This window comes from Serinus canaria, chromosome 1, assembly GCF_022539315.1.
Source record: "Serinus canaria isolate serCan28SL12 chromosome 1, serCan2020, whole genome shotgun sequence".
Taxonomy (NCBI): domain Eukaryota; kingdom Metazoa; phylum Chordata; class Aves; order Passeriformes; family Fringillidae; genus Serinus; species Serinus canaria.
Genome location: NC_066313.1, coordinates 36891471 through 36912586, shown reverse-complemented (window position 1 = coordinate 36912586; position 21116 = coordinate 36891471). Strand labels below are relative to the sequence as shown.

General features: G+C 41.8%; 1 protein-coding gene across 2 annotated transcripts in view; it reads left to right on the top strand.

Annotated features, from left to right (window-relative positions):
• The window catches only part of SESN3 (sestrin 3), a 44737-nt gene extending 25144 nt beyond the window's left edge, over positions 1 to 19593 (top strand). For both annotated transcript variants that reach the window (XM_030235180.2, XM_030235181.2), the window contains exons 3-10: positions 663 to 860; positions 1540 to 1722; positions 2139 to 2375; positions 3944 to 4091; positions 6349 to 6464; positions 8803 to 8993; positions 10265 to 10409; positions 11283 to 19593. In XM_030235180.2, the coding sequence (XP_030091040.2) occupies positions 663 to 860; positions 1540 to 1722; positions 2139 to 2375; positions 3944 to 4091; positions 6349 to 6464; positions 8803 to 8993; positions 10265 to 10409; positions 11283 to 11369 (1305 nt within the window). In that variant the 3' untranslated portion in view covers positions 11370 to 19593. The remainder of the gene's footprint in view (positions 1 to 662; positions 861 to 1539; positions 1723 to 2138; positions 2376 to 3943; positions 4092 to 6348; positions 6465 to 8802; positions 8994 to 10264; positions 10410 to 11282) is intronic.
• The last annotated feature ends 1523 nt before the right edge of the window (positions 19594 to 21116 follow it).

Below are 21116 nucleotides of genomic sequence, written 5' to 3'. Positions count from 1 at the left end.
AGAGCTGCTTACTGTTCTGCTGTTTCATTTCATCTTGTGCCCAAGGTTTGGATTGGTTGGAATAATTAAAGAACAGCTTTTGTTTGAAGAAAGCATTAAATTCCTATTCTAAATAATACCTGAATGTTACGGACAAATTAGCATTTGATCTCCTCTTCAATTATACAAGCACAGAAGGGATAGATTGCCAGGCTGTTTCTATAATTTGGTTACATAATCCAGTTCCTCTCCATTAATTTTGAAATTGATTTTAGGGCTGAGCACTCAGGTGGTGTGTGTCCAAACAGGTTGTCTTCCATAAAGAATTTACTTTCCATTTACCTCTTACTTACTTTCAGCTCTCTGTACAGTTTGATTTCAGCATCTGCAACTTCCTCTGTTTCAAGAAGATGTATAGAAAAATGGTTTTGGGTTTCTTAGAAACGTATAAAATATAACAGAGGTTCAGTGTAAAGTGCTCTTCAGTTCTCAGTATACAAGTAGGATCTGTGTGTGTTTGCATTCATGCAGGCGTGTTTGTTTGCAAATACACGTGCAGAACTCCATCATTGTCTTTAAGTCTGGACAGAGATAAACCTTTCATACCGCAGTGTGCTTCTCCCCAGGGCCAAAGCTAGAGAAAATCTCTCCCTCTGTTAATATTTCTCCCTCTTATTTTTAAGGTTATGCAAGCAAACGGTTTGGATGAACGTACTAATCTTCTTGTGGAAGAATATTCTACGTCTGGCCGCCTGGACAACATCACACAGGTCATGAGTATCCACACTCAATACCTGGAGTCTTTCCTCCGCAGCCAGTTCTATATGCTGCGCATGGATGGGCCCCTTCCTCTGCCCTACAGGCACTACATTGCTATCATGGTATGTACCAACAGGCTGTGCCTCTTCCCCTGCAACTCTGACTTCTGTATTTAAAAAAGAACAAAAACAGGAAGAGTTTGGAAAGGAGAAATTAGGGTGGTATTTTGACAGAATTTTTGTTGTAGATTTTAATCACAATAAAGCATGCCTAGCCTGAAGGTTTTCAGAGAGAGGGGAGAATTGGCAACCTGAATCATGCCCTGTTTCCCACAGTGATGCTCCTCTCACATGCCCACATCACTATGCAGCAGTAGGATGAGATGCAGTGGACTCAAGTCAAAAGAAACTGCAGATGGACACTAGGAAAACAATTCTTTCTCTGTCTCTCAATGTTGAGACATTGCAGCAGGAACCAAGAAAGGTTCTGTGATCTCCAAGGGTGAAGATCTTGTCTGGACAAGGCTCTGAGCAACAAGTTCTAAGTCAGCTCTGTGAGCAGTGGGTTCTCTTCTAGTGATCACTTCCAACCAAAATTATATTTTGCAATCTGGAGTAATCAAATATATTTCGTTGGAGAACTCTCCACACTGTATAGAAGTGCATTGCTATGCATTTTCACAAGGCCTTTTGGAATGACATTGTACTTTTGTTTTGTGTTATTAACCTGTCTCCCACCCACAGCAAAACCAGATCATACACTAATGTGCTGCACTGTTCACTCTGTGTTTAATTATTCCAGGCTGCTGCCAGACATCAGTGTTCCTATCTAATAAATATGCACGTTGATGAGTTTCTGAAGACTGGTGGGATTGCAGAGTGGTTGAATGGTTTAGAATACATTCCCCAAAGACTGAAAAACCTGAACGAAATAAACAAACTCCTTGCACACCGGCCCTGGCTGATCACGAAAGAGCACATCCAGGTACCTCTTCAGTCGTGCCCTGTGAATACCAGTAAATGTCTGGTGAAAAGAACTGCCTAGAACTGTGCAAGTTAGGCCTGGAACTACAGGCAGAACTCTGCCAAGTTAGGCTTCATTACCCTGAGTTAAAAAGTTCAGGGAAGTACTAGTGCACCAAACAAACTGATTCTCCCGTGTGACAAAGCCAGTAAGATTTTCTTTTTAGGAATAGCATTGGCTATTCCTAAAATAGCCCAAAAGAAAAGAAGTGATATATTAAGGTGTCTCTTTTTTTATCCAGTGAGAGTTTGTGTGCAAGGGGAATATGGTATTAATGGAAGAAATAATTGATCCCTTTTTGAAGTGTGTAGTGTTTTATAGAAGAGCTGGGGCCAAAAAGAAATTTTATATTTACAGTTTTTTTATTCTCATTTCAGAAACTTGTCAAGACTGGGGAAAATAATTGGTCTCTTCCTGAACTGGTTCATGCTGTTGTCCTGTTGGCCCATTATCATGCCTTGGCAAGTTTTGTGTTTGGCAGTGGCATTAATCCAGAGAGAGATCCGGATACATCCAATGGAGTCAGACTTATAGCAGTCAACAACTTCTGTGTCTGTGATCTTGCCAATGACAACAACATAGAAAATGCATCCCTCACAAGTAGCAACTTTGGGGTTAGTGTTGCAAGAAAATTCTTTTGCTTGCCTCTGTTTTGCATTAGAAAACTTACTTCCATTCTGTCCTGTTTAAATTTTAGTTTGATTTTTTTTGGTCTACTTTATAGGAATGCTTGAGTCCAGTTATTCTTACATACACTCTGGCAATTTCCAGTATAATGTGTTGAAAACCACCCTGTAACAGTGGATGGTAGTCAGAGCAGTGTGATTTTGATAGTCAATCTCACCACCAATCGGCCAAGAGTAAAACTTTGCTTTCAGCAGAAAGCTCAAAGTCCCAGTTTCTTTAGACAGTGTGGCATTGACTGGAGCTTTGTTCCATCCATGTTCCTAACATAGGGAGTGAAAAGAAAAACAGAAAAAAATAGAAGTAGTAGTAGTGGTAGTAGTAGTAATAATAATTATTATTATTATTTTTACTTCACAGCCTACAGTCACGAAACAGTAGGCTGTGAAGTAAAAACACTTCCATGTAGATGGGAGGAAATGTCTGAAATAAAATTACTTAATTCTTCATGCTGGCATTCCAGTCTTGAATCAACAGAGAACTTTGATTACTAAGTTAATTAACTTGATTAATTTGATTACCAGTTAATTAGCTGGACATTTTTTCCTGGAAGGTGCTCTAGAATGCTTTTGAAGACATGCCCTTGAGTTAATGCTGACAGATGAATTAGCCTCGTTGCCTTGGATGGAAAATCAGGATTATGAGCAGAGTTGCTAGATACAATTTTTACAATTACCAGTAAAATGTAAGCATGTCATCACTCAGTTCAGTCACTGTGTCTTAAATTTCTGGGCTGTAAAACATGCCAGCTCATGCCATGGAAGTCCCTTATCCCCCATTTGTAGAGGGGAGAGCGTTGCTGCTGACTGTGCTTATTGCTAAGCAGCGAGGAGTCCGCTAGAATTGTAACTATGGGCAAAAGAACAGACTCAAAAAGATGGAAAAGAAAAACCAAATAATTTATCTTAAAAAAAATCAGAATGATAGGTATAGGGCACCCAAAATTTTGATGTATTTCTATTAAAAAGAGGTATTTTTTCCTCACAAAAGTAAGGAAAAGGATCAACACAGTGACTGTTTTGGTTACACATGATGAAAGAAAAATACTGATTTGCAATCTTGGGTTGTGTTTCTATAAGGCAGTTGCACTGCATCTCTTGAGAAGCATATTTTCCATTGCCAATGGACTGAATATAGTTACCTTGGTATGAAAAGTTGTTTATGGGAGACATAGGGCACACAGATGGATTTTTCTGAGCTGTCTATGTGGTGGAATATGAGTGACTGTGGTTTCCACACTCCAACACCACCTCTTCACTGTTAATCCCACTGCAGTAAATTACTGCAGCAGGCCACATTAACACTTCCCAGCTCCTGTATTCCTGCTGTGTGAAAGCTGTTTGTCTGTGATGTATCTGGCAAAATGCATTCTGGCTTGAGTTTTTGTGTTTGCTGCTGCTGTCTGGTTTTGAGAACATTTACTGTCAAGCATGAAATCTGAAGACGACACACGTTGTCTATCTTCTAATTTTGCAGAATGTCATGGTGTTTTTTGCAGATTGCAGATTCTTTAAGTGAGCTGGAGGCCCTGATGGAAAGGATGAAGAGACTACAAGAAGATAAAGAGGACGAAGAAGCCTCTCAGGAAGAAATGGCAACTCGCTTTGAGAAGGAGAAGAAGGAGAGTCTGCTAGTAATCAGTGGAGGTATTTGGGCTTCTCCAGTTCCATTTTGTTTGTGCTTTTTAAGAAATAAGTGCATGTGGCTAGTTCAGTGACTGAAACTTTTTCTGTCCATTTCTTTATGCTGGCTCTTCATGTAGGAGGTGTATAGTGAGGGTGGGCTTACCTTTTGCTTCATCACCTTAGGATTTCTTGATTGACAAATATCATCCTTTTTACTACTTGACACTTAGCTTTTGTATATTAAGGGAAAAAAAGGCCTGTAGGCTTCCTTAAAAAGTAGGGTGTACATTTTTCTTTCTTTATACGTTCTGTATCATCAAAATAATTAATTATAATTAATAAATTAGTAATAAATATTCAGTCATATTTCATAGGTGTAGGTTCTGTGGAGCTTAGAACTTCAATGACACTCATAAGTAGCTTTCAGATATGACATATAGTTTAGGAATAAGATGATGAGACTCAACTACTTCACCATTTTACTGCCCACCTGGAAAGAACATTTCCAACTTGCTGCTCTGACTGATCATACTGCTGTGCTGTTCCACTGTCTATTTTGTAATAGAGATTGATAGCATTTTTTTATTCTTAAATGATTTTCCAAATTTGGAGCTGAAACCTTCTTTTCCCATATTCTTCATATGCTCTGGAGGCCTTCATCTCTAACGAACTACTGAATGAAGCCTGCTTCATACAGACAGAAAGGTGCTTTTTTCCCCCAAGAAAGTGTTGGAAGAAAGAATATTATTAAGACAGTCAGAATCTCTAGCTATTTCCTCCTAGTAGAAGCTACTTGAAAATGATTGCTTGTGTCTTTTTAAAAAGTGACTGCTAAAATGCTTCACATTTTACTGCACTGTTCTTAGTGAATTTAGGTCGCCACAGCTTCAGACTAAATGTGTTTGAAAGAATCAGTGGGTTTGTACAAAGAGCCCAAAAGGCAGGAAGAATGTACAGAGGGATCAGCAGAGAGATTGTTTTGTGGCTCTCTAGGAACATGGAAAAATCTGTGAAAGAAGATACGTCCAGCAACATCAAGTTGGATTTTTTGAAATGGACATTGTAAATTCCTGCTGTAGTTTCCTTTGGTCAGGCAGTATCAGCAGTGCAGTGAAATGGACACTCATTGCAGTTTCATTATCAAATCAGGACTTCTGTGAGTCTGTGCAACTTCAAGTGTTTAAGGAAAAGGGGTCATTCAAGGCTGGAGGGGTTTTTGAGTAGGGTTGCTAATGGTTTTGTTGACTTTCTTTCCTCTTTACCATTTGCTGATTTCAGTTGAGGAGTCTGTGTGTGTTGGGCATTTACCCTTTCATGAAATCCAGTTCTTCTCAGGGCAGAGGAGTGTTTGTGTACAGGTGTTTTTATTCTTCACTGAGAAGTTACTGTAGCAGATGTTGTCCAAGCTTCTTCCTACACGGTTATGTTTTGATTGTTTAATGAGGCAAAGAGGAGATAAAGCACTTCTGCAATTCTTAGATTAACTGACTTTTCAAGGTGCTAACAGTGGACATATGGCAACTGTTCTACCAATGCATGTGGAAGCAAGCCATGATTTTAACATCAGGGTCAAATGCAGTCAGCTATGCAGTAGTCAACTTCTGCAGAGGTAGTTACACAATCAAGCCACCTGTTTTTTCGGGAGGGAAAGATTGACTCCTGATAGAGAACCTGTGTGTGCTTAGTGATATGTTTTAGAGCTCTTTGAATATGCTTAGTTACTACAGCTTCTGGCAGAATTTTACCCTGATGTACTGTAGAGCTCTTTGCTTTCATATAATCTTCAGCTGATGTTTACCAGTAGAGTGTTGTGTTGCTGTCTGGTGCTCATACTCCAGTTTACAGGACAGAGCCAGTGTGATTCCTGGCACAAAGGCTAATCAGTACAACAATCCTGCTGTCAAGGATCCATTATTTTGTTTCTTATGCTAACGCAGTGACTTTGCTAATGATGCTCATCTTCCTGACTTAAGATAACTAGCCTCCCACAGAAGTCAACAGAAAGAAAAGGAAACCTCCAGACAGAAGTATAAGCCATCTCTCTCTTTTTGTAGAAGTCCATTAGATGTCTGGTATAGGCTGACATTTAATGGGCTCAATTAAAGCAATGTATCCAATACAAGCAGATGAGAATCGAAATGTTTCTTTCCTTTGTACCACTCTTCTCCTTTGCATAAATTCTAAAATTGTCCTCTAGTCCTACAGTAGAGTGATAGTTGGAAGTCAGCATAACTCATGTTCTTGCCTAAAGCAAAGCATTTTGCTGTTTTATTCCCAGCATTTGATGATGAAATAGTTTCTACAGATGTCTCCCGTTATGTTGAAGATCCTGGATTTGGGTACAAAGACTTTGCAAGGCGAGGAGAAGACCATCTGCCAACATTTAGAGCTCAGGTACCATCTCTTTAAAGCACATTCAACTCAGAAAATGTTTATATATCTCACTACAGAGCATAAAGTGGTTATAGTGGGGCATGTTGCTTGCATGTTCCTTTTCTTGTCCTGGTTCATTAAATAACTCACAACCTTGCATGAATCTCCCTGAGATGGAGTCTTTCACTATTTGTCAATCTCTGGCAAGGCAATACTTGGCTTTCCATCTTACTTCAGTTATTACCAGTATTAATGTTTGAAAAGTGTGAAGCATATCTGAAATAAAAGGGAAAGGTAGAAAAGCAAGAATTTCTTTCCCCTCCCTCCAGATGTTGTAGAAAAGAAATCCACTGGAGCATCCCAAAATCCTGTCCTGTAGCTTTCAATACCTGGATACATACAGGTTTGTGAGAGTGATTTGGGGAGTATTGTTCTCATATGTGCACCAAATCTCTGGACTTGGAATGCTATGAAAGAAAAGGAATTCCTAAATATGATTACTGAAGTTTTTGCTGTATTTTAATACACTTTTCTCAGTGCTGTTGGAAGAACAGAATATATATTTTACGTGTAGATTGTCTTATATGCTGACATCCTTTACCATGACCAGAATCATGAGGTTCATATTATATATAACAGGAGGGACATTCTAGGTGGTTCTGTTCTGTCTTACAGAGCACATTCATAAGCAGTCTAGAAGTAAATGGAAAGCAATGGAAGAAATCTTCAACCAAATCAGAGAATTTCAATTAAAATGACAGTGGGTGCAGGAAAACCCCATGGTCAGAAGATGTATCTGAGACAGTAAAATAAAGAATCCATGATGGCTCTCAGGAAATGTATTTAGCTTTATAGCAGTCTCTGCTGAACTGGATAATTTATTCTGTGGTCTTTATATGAGCCTGAACTAGGTTATTACTGCCAAAAAGAATAAGGCATAGTCAGTGCCAATAAATCAAACAATCTGCCTAACTACTTTAGGAGCAGCAGGCTCCCTTGGAAAAAAGCTCCAAAGAAGCTGAAATTGAAACTGAAACATCTCTGCTCTTAAATAAACAGGACAGCCTCTGGCTTACATTCAAAGGAGTCACCTTGATAATTTTACTTTATTATGTCCTGCTCTTAGCAGTTGGATGTATGTATCCACAGCCTCCCAAACTATTAATGACACTTAAATTTCAGTAGCATCCAAACACCTACAGTAAGTCTAATCTTTACTCTGATAAAACAAAACTGTCTTTGTCTCTATGGTTTTAAATTTTTTAATAGAAAAAAGGTATTCTGTAAACAGCAGGATGTCTTTAAGCTTGTTTTTGGGAGGGAGGTTTCACTGATAACAGGATCAATTGCTGTAAGTCAGCAGCGCTTTCCCCTCTCTGGGTCTTGTGGCTCTCAGAGGCTTCTGTGATGTCCTGGACAACTTTCCAGGACAGTATGGCTGTGGCATATTTCTCATAAGCTTTACAGTCTTTTGTGCTGGCAGCCAGAGGCCAAACATGATGTTGTGACACGTTTTAGATGTCATTGATGCCTCCGTGAGACACCACAGCAATGTTCTGCTCTTCCCTGCTGTCCTACTCAGGGGACAGGACAGTGGACATGCTTCAGTGTGCCCAGTTGAGGGCCCTGGCCTGGCAGTACCTTTGGAAAACAGCCAGAAACAGGAAGGACATGGAGATGTTGCCCTCAGTTGTAAAGATGCCATCAGTGATGGGAAGATGGAGCACTTGACAAGGATGTGGGCACACTCTCACTTTCCGTGTGATGGCTGTGCGCAGCGCCCTTGCTCCCTGCTCTGGAGCAGGATGGTTCTTCCTGCTGTGCCACCACTCTGCAAAGATTCCCCATTCCTCATATAAGCAAGCAGGCTTTTATTTTGCAATCCAGGTGCTTGTCTAAGACCAAAGCAGCCTGGATTTTATCAGTTTTTTCAGGGATGGTTCAGTACTTCACTCAATGATTGTACATCCTCACTGGAAGTAGATTCCATCTCTGCTTGGAGCTAAGCATCAAAGCCTCCAAGAGGAACAAGTTTTTCAACTTAAAAGCCAATTCCACATGGAATGATACTGGTCAGAGTGGCAAAGCAGAAGAAGATTCCCTAAGCACTTCAGGAGAAGCCTGGGGTTTTTCACCTGTAGGCTAATGATATCCAGGATTGGAGTGTTGCAACATGATAGTCATTGCCAGGAATTCTGGAGGAATGGAGCAGGTGATGTGGATGAAGGATTCAAAATGCAACTTTTGGAAGAGAATAAAGTCATAGCTGTCAGACAACAAAAACTTTTGAGTTGTAAGGAAGATAACATAAAGAATTCACTTCATTTGTGCCTTTATATATTTTCTTCTCTTCCTGCAGGACTATACTTGGGAAAATCATGGCTTTTCCCTTGTAAACAGGCTTTATTCTGATATTGGGCATCTCCTGGATGAGAAGTTTCGGATGGTGTATAACCTCACGTATAACACTATGGCAACACATGAAGATGTTGATACAACTACACTAAGAAGAGCTTTATTTAACTATGTCCACTGTATGTATGGAATCAGGTATGGACAAAAATTCCCTGGCTTAGGAATACATGTTAAAACTATGTAAACAGAAAAATAAACCATGTGTAAAGCATCGTTTTAGATTGGGTGGTTAAAGTGGAGATGGTACCTCTGTCTGGAAGGTAGAGTGGTTTTGCTGGCATATCAGTATAATTTCTCCTTCCAGTGCAGAAAATGAGTCAGGATGGAAATTTTAACAGAAATGTGTTCTCTGAAGCCAGCCTGTATCCTTCATTTAGGAAAGACAACATCCCTAAGCAAGTTCACAGACAACACCAAGTTGGGCAGGAGTGTTGATTTGCTGGAGGGAGCTAGGAAGGCCCTACAGAGGCCTCTGGATAGGCTGGATCAGTGGGCCAAGGCCAATTGTATGAGGTTCAGTGATGCCAAGTACTGAGTCCTGCACTTGGGTCACAACAACTCCAGGCAGCACTACAGGCTGGGGGCAGTGCCTGGGAAGGTGCTCAGTGAAAAAGACCTGGGGATGCTGGACAACAGCAGCTGAACATGATCCAGAGTGTGCCCAGGTGGCCAAGAAGGCCAGTGGCACCCTGGTCTGTATCAGCAATGGTGTGGCCAGCAGGTCCAGGGCAGTGACCCTGTACTCAGCACTGGTGAGGCCACGCCTTGAATTCTGTGTTCAGCTTTGCATCCCTCACTACAGGAAGGACGTTGAGGGTCTGGAGTGTGTCCAGAGAAGGGCAGTGAGGCTGGGGAAGGGTCTGAAGCACAAGTCCTAAGAGGAGCGGCTGAGGGAGCTGCAGGTGTTTAGTCTGGAGGCTCAGAGGGGCGCCTTATCACTGTCTACAAAAACCAGAGAGGAGACTGTAGCCAGGTGGGGATCAGCCTCTTCTCCCAGGTAGCAAGTGACAGGATAAGAACAAATGGCTTCAAGTAGCACCAGGGGAGGTTTCGTTTGGATATTAGGGAAAATTTCTTCACAGAAAGATTCGTAAAGCATTGGAACAGCCCACAGAAGTGGGAGAGCAACCATCCCTGGAAGTGTTCATAAAATGGTGGATAGGGCATGTGGTTTAAAGGTGAACATGGTTGTGGTTTAGGGTTAACCATTGGATTTGATGATCTTAAAGGTCTTTTCCAGTTTAACAGTTCTATGATCCTACTAAGCCTTTCAGATCCTCTCTTAACACGTGGTTTTTGGTCAAGGATGATAAACGTTCCAGTTCCCAGGCTTGAGAACATGATGCTGCAAAAGGCAATGCTTTTAGAAAGTTACATCAAGCAGAATGATGGCTTGTGTTATGTAGGTATGATGACTACGATTATGGAGAAGTGAATCAGCTACTTGAACGCAGCCTGAAGGTTTACATAAAGACAGTGACCTGCTACCCAGAGAGAACGACCAAGCGCATGTACGATAGCTACTGGCGTCAGTTCAAGCACTCGGAGAAGGTACGTGCTCCAAAGCCAAAGTGGCTTCACAGAGAGCCCTGTGCTCTTTGAAAATTAAAATAGGGGGACACCTAAAGTGGCTGCATCTGTCACATGAACTGTTTTAAATCAGAGTAAAACAAATGGGAATCATTCCTTGAGTGTTAGATACCAATTTGACAAAAATACTTCTTAGTGTGCTGCAGATAATTGTTGTTATTATTATTTTGAGTCACTTCTCCATAAAATTGAATGGACAACTGTAAAAGAAATAAATAAACTTTACTTTTATAAAGTTTAGATGAACTTGAGAATGCAGAAGTGGTCAACTATGCCAATATTTGGGATTTGGAGATCAAGAAATATCTAAACTCCTATATATATGTACTTTGTGGTGTTTTTCAGCAATAAAAATGTCAGCATGCTTTCAGATATCACGTTAAATGCTTCCTGAGAAGGGTTCAGTGCATGAGTCCCTGCTAGCCTATCTGGCATGGAAACTGTTCCTTATTCTGTTCTTCTATGTAATGGTCACAGGTAGTAGTAAAGATAACCAAATATAATTTATTGGTTAGAACTACTAGTTCTAACTTTAGTTAGAACTAAAGAACTAACGCCATTAGGATACAAAAAAAGGTTTAAGGGTGGCTTCTTAGATGGAAGATTGCTTGAAGCAGCAGTTGAGGCTAGTTCCTTGCAGTCCTGGGATGTTGTCCATGTTGGCATCACTACACAGCTGTCTCTAGAGGAACTGTAGTCCTGCAGAAGGGTACAGGGAGAAATGGCAAAGATTTCTTGCAGCGATACTTTACTAAAGGATAGAATTTTCAGCCTGAATGAATAAGCCACGCTGCATTCAGAGGTGAGCTAAATGGCTGATGTAATTTTTTACAGGTTCATGTCAATCTACTTCTGATGGAAGCTCGGATGCAAGCCGAACTTCTGTATGCCCTTCGTGCCATAACTCGTCACTTAACCTGAAGCACTCGCTGGCCAGGAGTACAGGGGCTTTTACTGAGTATGTAAAGACCTTTCAAAATAGATACACACCAGAAGCTGTTTGTGATGTAGCATCAGGTTATTCAATTCTCTAGTGTCAAAGTTTAGCCGTGCTTCTTGGCGGCTGTAATGTGCAATGACGTGTTTTATTTTCTTGATGCTTAACATTACTAATGATAACAAAAGTAACACTGAGGAGCGCTACTCTGCATTGTTTCCGGCTGGATTTCTGCACGCTGGTCAGGAACCTGGAACTGGTTTTATTGTATCCAATCCTAGCGCTTTGTTCTTTAGGCACTGGAGTGAAGTGCTTAGAGACTTCTTTTTCCAAGCAATCATTTTTCAGATGAGTGGAGTCCAGCAGAAGATCAGTTCTGCCTGTCCTGAGAACGTCCCACCACGTCGTGACTCGCGACAGAGACGCGCGGGCTGTGCCGCATCAAATTGCCCACTGGATTCTCCCATGTGTCCCGGAGACTGCTGCCAGTCACTGTCTTACTACAGCAATTAGAGGTGATGCAAGATGTGGATGCAAACATCGAGCACACTTTAATGTGAAATTAATCTTGATAAATCCTACAGCATGCTACTGAAGTGCAAAATTCATTCACGCTTTGTCGTGCCCCTTCGCAAGGAGAAGAGGCCTCACGATTTGCCATTTTCAGCCACACTTACTGTGTTTCAATCATGCATAGTCTTGTTTTACTGACAGTCACCCTCAGTTGTCCTGACAATATCCATGCTCATCACGTGTTGCAATTTGTTTAGTTGGCACCTATAAAATTAATACACAGGCTGACCAAAAATAGGGTTGTGGGGTTTTTTGCACTCTCTTCTTTATCAATGTTTTAACTAAGGAAAGTCAAGGAAGGCTAGTATATCTATTCTTTCATACTGGATGTATAGAAATTATTTCCCATAACTTTTTCATAGCATGAAATTGTAATATTCAAAGTTTTAAAAGTTTCTATGCATTAGTGTGAGTGAACAAAAGAAAAGTGCAATATTTAAAAAGAAAGCAAGCTTTTTTCCCTGACATGCCACTGCTAAAGTGTCCTTCTTATAGAGCCATAAAGAAATTTTAAAACCAAATTTCTTTATTGTCTAAGGCCTAGCAGTTTTGTTTTAGCTTTTACGGCTTAAGACAACCTGATACTGAGATGCCAAAGTATCCCCAAAACAAAGCATTTTTGGACAACCAGTAATATTGGGGAAGGGAAGAAATAAGCTGCCAAAAATGTCACACTTTTGTGCTGTTTTCTGTTGCTTTTGCCTAATTTTTGAGAGCACAAAATGTTGATATTTATAGCTTTATTTTGTATTGCATTTAATGAACCAGTGAAGTGCCTAAAGAGATGCTTAAACTTACCCAGTAGAACACAAGTTAACTGCTTCAAATTTGTCTGTTGGTTTGGACTTTTCATATTTCTTTTGAGGAGGGTGACCTTTATTTCTGTGGTACACATTCAAAACTAACTGGGCAGGTTTATTTTTAATGTTCTGTTAGATTGTAGTAGTTAAAGCAGGACTTTTTTTTTCATTGGTGATTGCAGAATTGTTAGAAAAAAAATACTACCAGTCATATTTTGACACATTTCATTTACAAAACCATGGACCAGTACTCTACTAAAGTTAGTTTTCTCTTTTCTTCCTTTTCCTGATCCTTGCTTTGACTTTGCATGTTGTTTTTTCTGCTTTATCTGTCCGTTCCAGATTGGAAAGCCCAATGATTGTACACTTTTCTGCACTTTCAGACTACAGACTCTGCATGTGAAAACCTTTTGAAGAAAAAAATCAGTAATTTTTTTTTTTTAAGTGTCATGTTGGCTATTTAGAAAACTACCCAACAGACAGCACTGGTCTGTCTGCTAGAGAGCATTGGGTAGAACATCAGATTTATTTATCTTGTATAGCTAACTGCAAAGGTTTCTCAGAAATACTGAGATGTTCATATGTGTGAACTTAGATTTTCTTTCTAAATTGTTATGATCCTTTCCCCCTCTCTTGTGATTGTAGTGGCCATAATGGCTTCTGCTGAGAGAAGTTTTCATGCAATACTTCTGGCTTTTTTCAAGTGATGGGAACTGTTCAGTACTACTTTAAATTTCTTTGCATTGAAAAGTCATGTAGTCCTCAAGAAGCACAGTTGAGCTCTGGAAAGGAGGTGAAACTAGATTTGAGTAACTAATGTGATGGCTTTGTTTCCCCTCAGAAATGCAAAGACTTCTGGAGTAGGTTGAGTTTTACATTTGGAAACATGAGTGCCTTTACTTCTTTCCTTATGAAATATACTTGCCAGCTCAAATGCCTTCATGAGCAAAGTGCATGAGCAGATTTGAAATACAGAAACCATAAATGGATTGCTTCATAAAACCTGTAGTAAACCAGTGTTTTGGTTTGGTTTTTTAAGTGCCATATCAAGTCTCATATGGCCTGCAAGACATTCCATCACAGGAAATGTCATTGTACAACTAGTTTACTATTTCTCTCTCTTTTTTTTTTTTTCTTTAATATTCCATGCAAACTTGAAACATCTGGAAATGTTTTCCACGTGGCATTTCTTTTTCAAACAATTGCATTCACAGTGCAACAATTTATAGCCTAGTTTTTATACACAAATTTGGGATTTTTAATAGATGTTTGCTCAGAATAGGTGTTTAAAGTCAGACAATGCTACCATACACTTTATGCATGCTTTAGGTTCACACTGTGCCAGCTTTTAATGTTCAAGTGTTCTTGGAAAATTTTTTTTGCATTTTTAAAGCATGCATGAATGTGAATCTTCACACTTTGTTCATTAATATTTTTCTTAAGGGTACCATAATGATTGGAAATGTAGATCCTCTCCCTCTGTGTTCCTTCATTGGAATTGGTAATTACCAGCATTCATGTTAGTCCACAAAATCCCAGCCGTGACCAACATAAAAACAAAGTGTACAGTCTCCTGTCTGCTGAAGAGAAAGCCTGATAGGTACAAATTAACCAGCTAGCACAGGGAACACTGTGAGTATGGAACAGGGCTTTTGAGCATGAACAGCTTCTTATCATTGCAGAGTCACTTAAAATGTGCGTTGCTGTAGAGTATGTCCTTGCTCTATTTTTTTTTTTTTTTTGGTAATGAAGAGAAGTGAAAAAGGTGCCAACTGGAGAAAGCATTTGCATTTCCCAGAACACTCTACCCACAGCTGAATTTCATGAGAGTATCATTATACGAGAACAGAAATAATTGTTAAAACAGAAATAATAATTTTGGGTGCAGTTTGTGCAGATAGCTACTACAGCTAGTGCCGTGGTGTCTGCCCCTCCTCTTCCCTCTCCAAGAAGTTTTAACTGCATTGGGGTCTCCCCTCAGTCTCCTCCAGGCTGAACAAACCAAATGATCTCAGCCACTCCTCATGTGGCTTCTCCTCAGGGCCCCTCACCATCCCTGTGGCCCTTCTTTGGATGCTCCCTAAAAGTTTCATATCTTCCATATTGGGGCACCCCAAGCAGCAAGCACCCCAACATCTGAATGTTTGAGTCAGATTTTTAAAGAAACTGAATCACCTAAATGAAATAGAATAAAATTAATTTCTAGAGACTAAATGAATAATACGTACCAGGTCCATGTGATTCACAGTGATTGTTAATGAAATGAGTTGTTTTGAGGACTTGAGGTGAGGCTGCCCCAGTGCAGAGCAGAGCGGGACAATCCCCTCCCTTGCCCAGCACCTTGATCCTTGAAAAGGATTTACTTCAGCTGTAAGAGTTAAAGAATTGCCACTATCACCTCTTCCTATGTAAAATAAAGTTTTAAGGACAGGAAAATCAGTGCTTGTAAACAATTGCAGATGTAAGTATAAATTTAGAACAGATCAGAAGAGAACAAAAAGGAAAACATTTTGTTGCTCTGTTACTTGAGTGCAGAAAGTCAAAGCACCAGATTATTCAATTGTATTTTTGTTTATAGTGCTACTGATATTTTAATGGGATTTGAAAAAAACAGCTAGCTGCCTGAATTTCAATGGGGATTTAAGCACCCAGGCACTCAGCAAAATCCTAGAAGATGCCCACTTGAATGTTTGAGTCAGATTTTTAAAGAAACTGAATCACCTAAATGAAATAGAATAAAATTAATTTCTAGAGACTAAATGAATAATACGTACCAGGTCCATGTGATTCACAGTGTTTGTTAATGAAATGAGTTGTTTTGGGGACTTAATGTAGACTTAGAGAGATCTCTCCTAAAGCAGTTAAACTGTAAGCCACTGCTCTTGCAGAACAGGTTCTCAATGTTTCTCATGCATGTGTGTTTTCCATGAACATAGGCATGCATTTCAGGCTCATGACCCAGAATTTGGACTCCCTTTCAGAAGAGCTGGGTTGTTTAAGCTCTGCTTGCAGGAAACATTCATTGGTGGTAGTAAGTGGAAAGAATGTGCCTGAACTAAAAATTTTTGGATCAAAAGAAATACCCCAAATCTTGATCTCAAGTGATGTCCTTTCAGTTACTTTCTATAAATGTTTGGATCCTTCTCCCATAGATAAGGGGTGATGTTGCACAAAACAAAGGAAGAGGGAGTGGATTTGTTGTAAATGAACTTTGCCAGAGCGGATCTGACTATAAAGCTGTAAGATTTAGTTGCTGTTAGCAGTCATTCCAAGAGCTGGACAAAATGTCAGTTTTCATTACCTGAACTTCAGGTTTACTGTTCCTCATGTCCCCCAGCACTATGTTTGTCTGAAAAGGTGCATCCACCAGCTTTCCTATATTTGGGAAATGAAAGTGAAACATTTTATCTCCAAATGAAAATTAATATAGTATTTCATACCTACTGCATAGATTACAGGTGTGAGAGATGGAGAGAGCACAGTAGAATGAGGAAACTTCAGGAGCATCTTGATCAGTGTTAATTTATTCCTTAGAGCACATTTCCTGGCAGGTGGTCATGCTGCTGCTCCCCCAGTCTGCATCAGGTCTCTCTTGCAGATATTTAATCCTTTGCTGCTCATCAGGGGAAAAATTGTCATTTTCCAGCCTGCCACCACCCCTGTCCTGCATCAAGTGCTTCCTGTGTTCCCAGTTCCCAACCCCAAGCAGCTTCCCAGCTGCTGGGACAACCTCCCAGCCTTAACCTTGAAAACAAGGTTCCTCTGTCACTGCCTGTTGGTAAGGGCAGAGGCTCTTCCTCGCATTTAGAATTGCCGTAGTAGATTATTTCTGGACAGGAAAATGCTAAATGTGGTTCAAAAGGATGAACCACAGTATTTGCTTAGTAGTGTGTCAAAGAGTTACAGAGTCAAAGAGTGTGTCTGGAGTTACAGTAAAAATGCAGTGGATTCACTAAGGAAATTTTCTTTGGTGAAACGCCCCATGCTTGAGCTATCAGCTGTGCAGGTTCTCAGAGGGACATCTAACAGGGAATTTGAGGTCCCCTTCTGCCAGGCAGGCTTACAGGGCCACCTGGCTGGCAGTCCCTTGGGTGCTTTGCAGCCAGGCAGACTGCATCCAGCCTCTGGAACAAGTGGATTTGGGTTTTTCATTTATCTATGGGAAAAAATCCAAATGCACATTGTGGAGCAGCTGCTGGAGACAGAGTTGGGTGTTCCTAGGGTACTGAGTACCATCAGGGCTTGTGGAAAATAGAAACCTTGTTCCTGACAGTAGTTAGAGGTACTGGAGATGCCAATTGTTACAGTAACTGTGGGGAGCAAGGCAGTCTGTAGGCGTCGGGAGGCGCAGGTGCTCCAAGGGGACACGGCCGGCACAGGAGGAGTTGAGGTCAGCTGAAGAAACTTCCCTGCGTGTCTGAGAGGTTCTTTTGTGTGCCTGTGCATAGGGGACGTGGTGGAGGATGCCTCTTTCCACAGTGTCCAGAGGGCTTCTTTGGGACCAAAGCTGGGACCCTTTCCTTACTCCAGAGATGGAGTAGGGGAAGGGAACCACTTTGCCCAAGAAAAACTTGCTGCTGTTGAATTGCATTTTCTCATCCCCATCAGCCCTTTGAAGGGAGTTTTGAGGCAAAATGGGTCAATCACAAAGCATTGTGTGTCCAGCTGCGGAGTCTGGGGGGCAGCAACAGCAGCAGCTCCAAACACCAACAGTCCAAAGCTGTGTCTCATTCCTCACTTCATGCTCATGTCGTGCCACCAGACCCAAACCTCTTCCCTCCAGCCCACGTGCCCAGGTGGCTGCAGGAGCAGCTCATGGTGGTGGGTGCTGTGGCCACCTTTAGGGGGAAAATAATAATACATAGGCTACAACCCTTGGACTCTGCTAGGCAGTGCAGTCAGAGGTCTTTTCGTGACTGTGACCAGAACTGGATATGAACTGTAGCTTAAAAAAGTAGGAATTTTGCAAACTTGAAATCTCTCGATTTTACCCTTGTCTCCTTTTGCTGGAAAGCCACACGATGAATGTATATGCTTTACCTTTCTATCCGACATGACTGAAAATCAGACTGCCAACTCCTTGTTTTGTATTAGCCTTTTTTTTTAAAAAAAAAGGAAAGTTTGTGAGCAATATATGTAGCATGCTGTGAACGTCTGTTTTGATCTTTATAGTTACTCTTTAATCCATCAGTATTAACACCAGTTCTTTTTTGTGTTCCCCTTGGTACTTCGTATGCAGTGTAAGCAGAAGCTGTGATCGGCTTTGCAGTCCTGTGCCATGTTACTGTAACTCCCTGATTTTTTAGGAAGCACCTGACTGTGGGCCACCCTGGGGCAGGTAGCGTGCCCGTACACGACTGCCACTTTTCAGTCTCTTGTACTATGTATAGTTCTAAGTAGAATAAGCTTTTTAACAGAATATTGATGCGGTTATTGATGAGTCACGCAGGCTGCAAGTGTCTGGTGTGTGAGAGTCTTTGTATTTATAGTTGTTGGGGTTTGGTTTTTTTGTTTTGTTGTTTTGTTTCGTTTTTTTTTTTTAATTCATAAAGTAGCAAACTTGATAAACATAGCCACTTTAAACTGCTCTTGCTAAACAGACCCTGCTGTAGATAAGATACCACTGTAGATACAGGGAGAAGCACCAGCCGACCTCTCTCGACTGTGGGGAGCCAAGCCCCTCTCTGCACAAAGCACGGTCCGAGCCACACGGCCACCCTGCCTGTGACCCAAACACAGCCAAGGTTGGGGCCTGGCATCTATTTCAGCCCCCTGTGCCCCTAAGCCTGCTGCAGGCTGCCTCCCACACTCTGCTCACCAGTGCACGGGGCAAGCACCAGCTCGCTGGCATGAGAGGGATGGACAGACCAGCTGCTGGACCACGAACACGGTCATGGCACTTCTGCAGCCAAAAAGCTTCCCAGCCTCTCTCGAGTGCAAAAATTAGCCCCTGATTTGCTGACTGCAGAGCTTGGCACGTGGGGGTAAGAAGCAGCACTGGCTCCCTGTTGGCAGGCGTGGGTCTGAGCCCCCTTGGCTGGGGCAGCAGGCAGGGCAGCACCGTGCCCAGAGAGGGGTGTTCCACTGCATCTCCCACCTCTGACCCTCTGGACAGGGGGTGAATTGTACCCAGCCCAGCAGCTGTCAGCTCCTGCCTCCTCGTGCTGCGGCCGTGCGGGCGTTTTGGGACGGAGGGTTAAGGACAGAGCTCTGATACTGTAGCTCCCTGCCACCCCCAGGAAGTGAGGAAGTGTGGTAGCTCTGTGGGTCCCAAAGGCCCTACAGCATCCTGTGGGCAGGTGGCACATCTCCTGTCCTGCCTCCCAGGTCACCACCTGTCCTGAGCCCCAGGGATAGGCCACGGGATCCATGCTTTCATGGGAGGTTTGCCTGCAAGGTGAGGCAGCTGCTAGGAACTCACTGTGGGTTCCCACAGCAGCTTTTGTCATTTCTTTCCTGTTGTTGCTGGTTGGGTTTGTTGTTTTTTTTCTTTTTTTTTGAAAGGACAGACTGACCTAGTGGGATGGAATTTTTTGTGTGTGACTTTTGTTAGTTTTTAAGTTACCCGACTTGAATTTATCTGAACAGATGCAGAAGGAACTTTCTTTTTTTTGTGAGTTAAGAGACAAAATTGCATTTTTAAACAAAGGAATCATGTATTAACATTTTAACAGCAATTCATAAATCTGCACTTTTTATGAGGTTTTGAAAAATCTATTTATAGGTACGGAACAATGGGGTTTGTTTAAAACTGTATCGCATTTATACTTGCTGAAATTACTTTCATTGTTATCAGTAGGAATTTCATTGGTTAAATAAAATGGATAAAACCTGACTCCTGTTTGAGCCATCATTTGCCACATGCTGGGGAACACATCTCTAGAGCAGAAGAACATCCTGTGTTTTGGGACAAATCCAGGCCTCGAAGTGTCCTTCCTCTCCATGCCTTTGTAGTGGGTTTTAATTTATGTATCATTCAATACAGAGATTATTTAATCCCTCTCCCAGGGAGACCTGGGCAAACCCCAGGGCAGAAGTTGGTGAGAGCCATAAAAACAGGAAGGGCAAGCAAAGGTGAGAGGAAATGTGTGCTGAGGGTGCTGGCTCAGGGCAGTGCCAAGCTTACCTGGCAGTCAAATTGCCCCCAAGTCCCCAAACCCTGCCCCCTGCCCCATCCATCCCCAGTGAAAGGTGACTTAGTGCTGAGGGATTACCAGGGAAGTTTGCACTGGGGGAGATGATAATTTCCCCTCAGAAAGACTAAACTAGCTAACACAAGCTGCAGACCTGGGATATTTTGGGTGTAACTTTGCCTCCAGCTGCAGGATGCACAGATCACAATAAGATAAATACATGTAGGTATATAAATATTTGCATGTATATAAAGTGCCTATTTATTTGCTTTCAGTGGGAATTCCAAAACTCTGAAAATATCTGTTGTCTTAGGTCCAGCTCCCTGGTACAGGTGATGTGCCTGTCACCTCCAGTTGCCAGAGCAGCTCAGGACTGGGAGGGGCACCATGTTGCTGGCACCATCATGAAAAAGATAAAAATCTTGTAGTATTCCTCAAAGCCAAGGGCTGCTGTGGAATTCCTGCTTTAGCCCTTACAAGTCCCAGAGCATGGATGATGAGCTGGGCAGGACAGTGCCACCCTCAAGTGAGCCCTGCCCTGACTCTGGTCCCTGCTCAGACCCTGTGTGTGGTGTGAGTGCTCAGATGGGGGTACCCAGCACAGGAGAGGACAGCCCTGCTCCCCCACACCCCATCCTCACATCTCCAGCTGGTTTCCCACAGGAAATGCAGAGCCAAAACCATCTGTGTGTTGGTGATTCCCCAAGACTTCTTTGCCCATCCTCCTGGGCCACCATTCTGCTGCCATCTATCCCCTGTGCCCACTGGGGACACCAAAGGGTGGTGGCAGACCAGGGACCGTGTCACAGGGGTGCTCATGTGCCCACACCAAGTGGCTGTGGGACAATCTCCCTGCAGCCCATGGTGACAGCTGTGGGATGTCCCTGGGAGCTGGCAAAGGGCCATGGCTGAGATAAAGGTAGCACATCCATGGAAACTCCCCCCAAAAACTTTTAGCTGGATCATGATGGAGTTATCCAGTGAAGCACATGGACAGAGGACCAGAGGCTCTACAAACCCAAGCTAGAATTGCATAGATTTTAAATAACATCATTCATCATGCCAATGAGCTCATATAAATATCATTGATTTTTTGTAAGCTTTTCAATATATAAGGAAGATGATCACTGCATTTGTATTTCCTGCTAAATTAAAATTCTCCTCATCTTCCATGTATGTTTTTTTTTTTCTTCAGGCTTTTCTAAGGCCCTTGGAGCAAAACTGG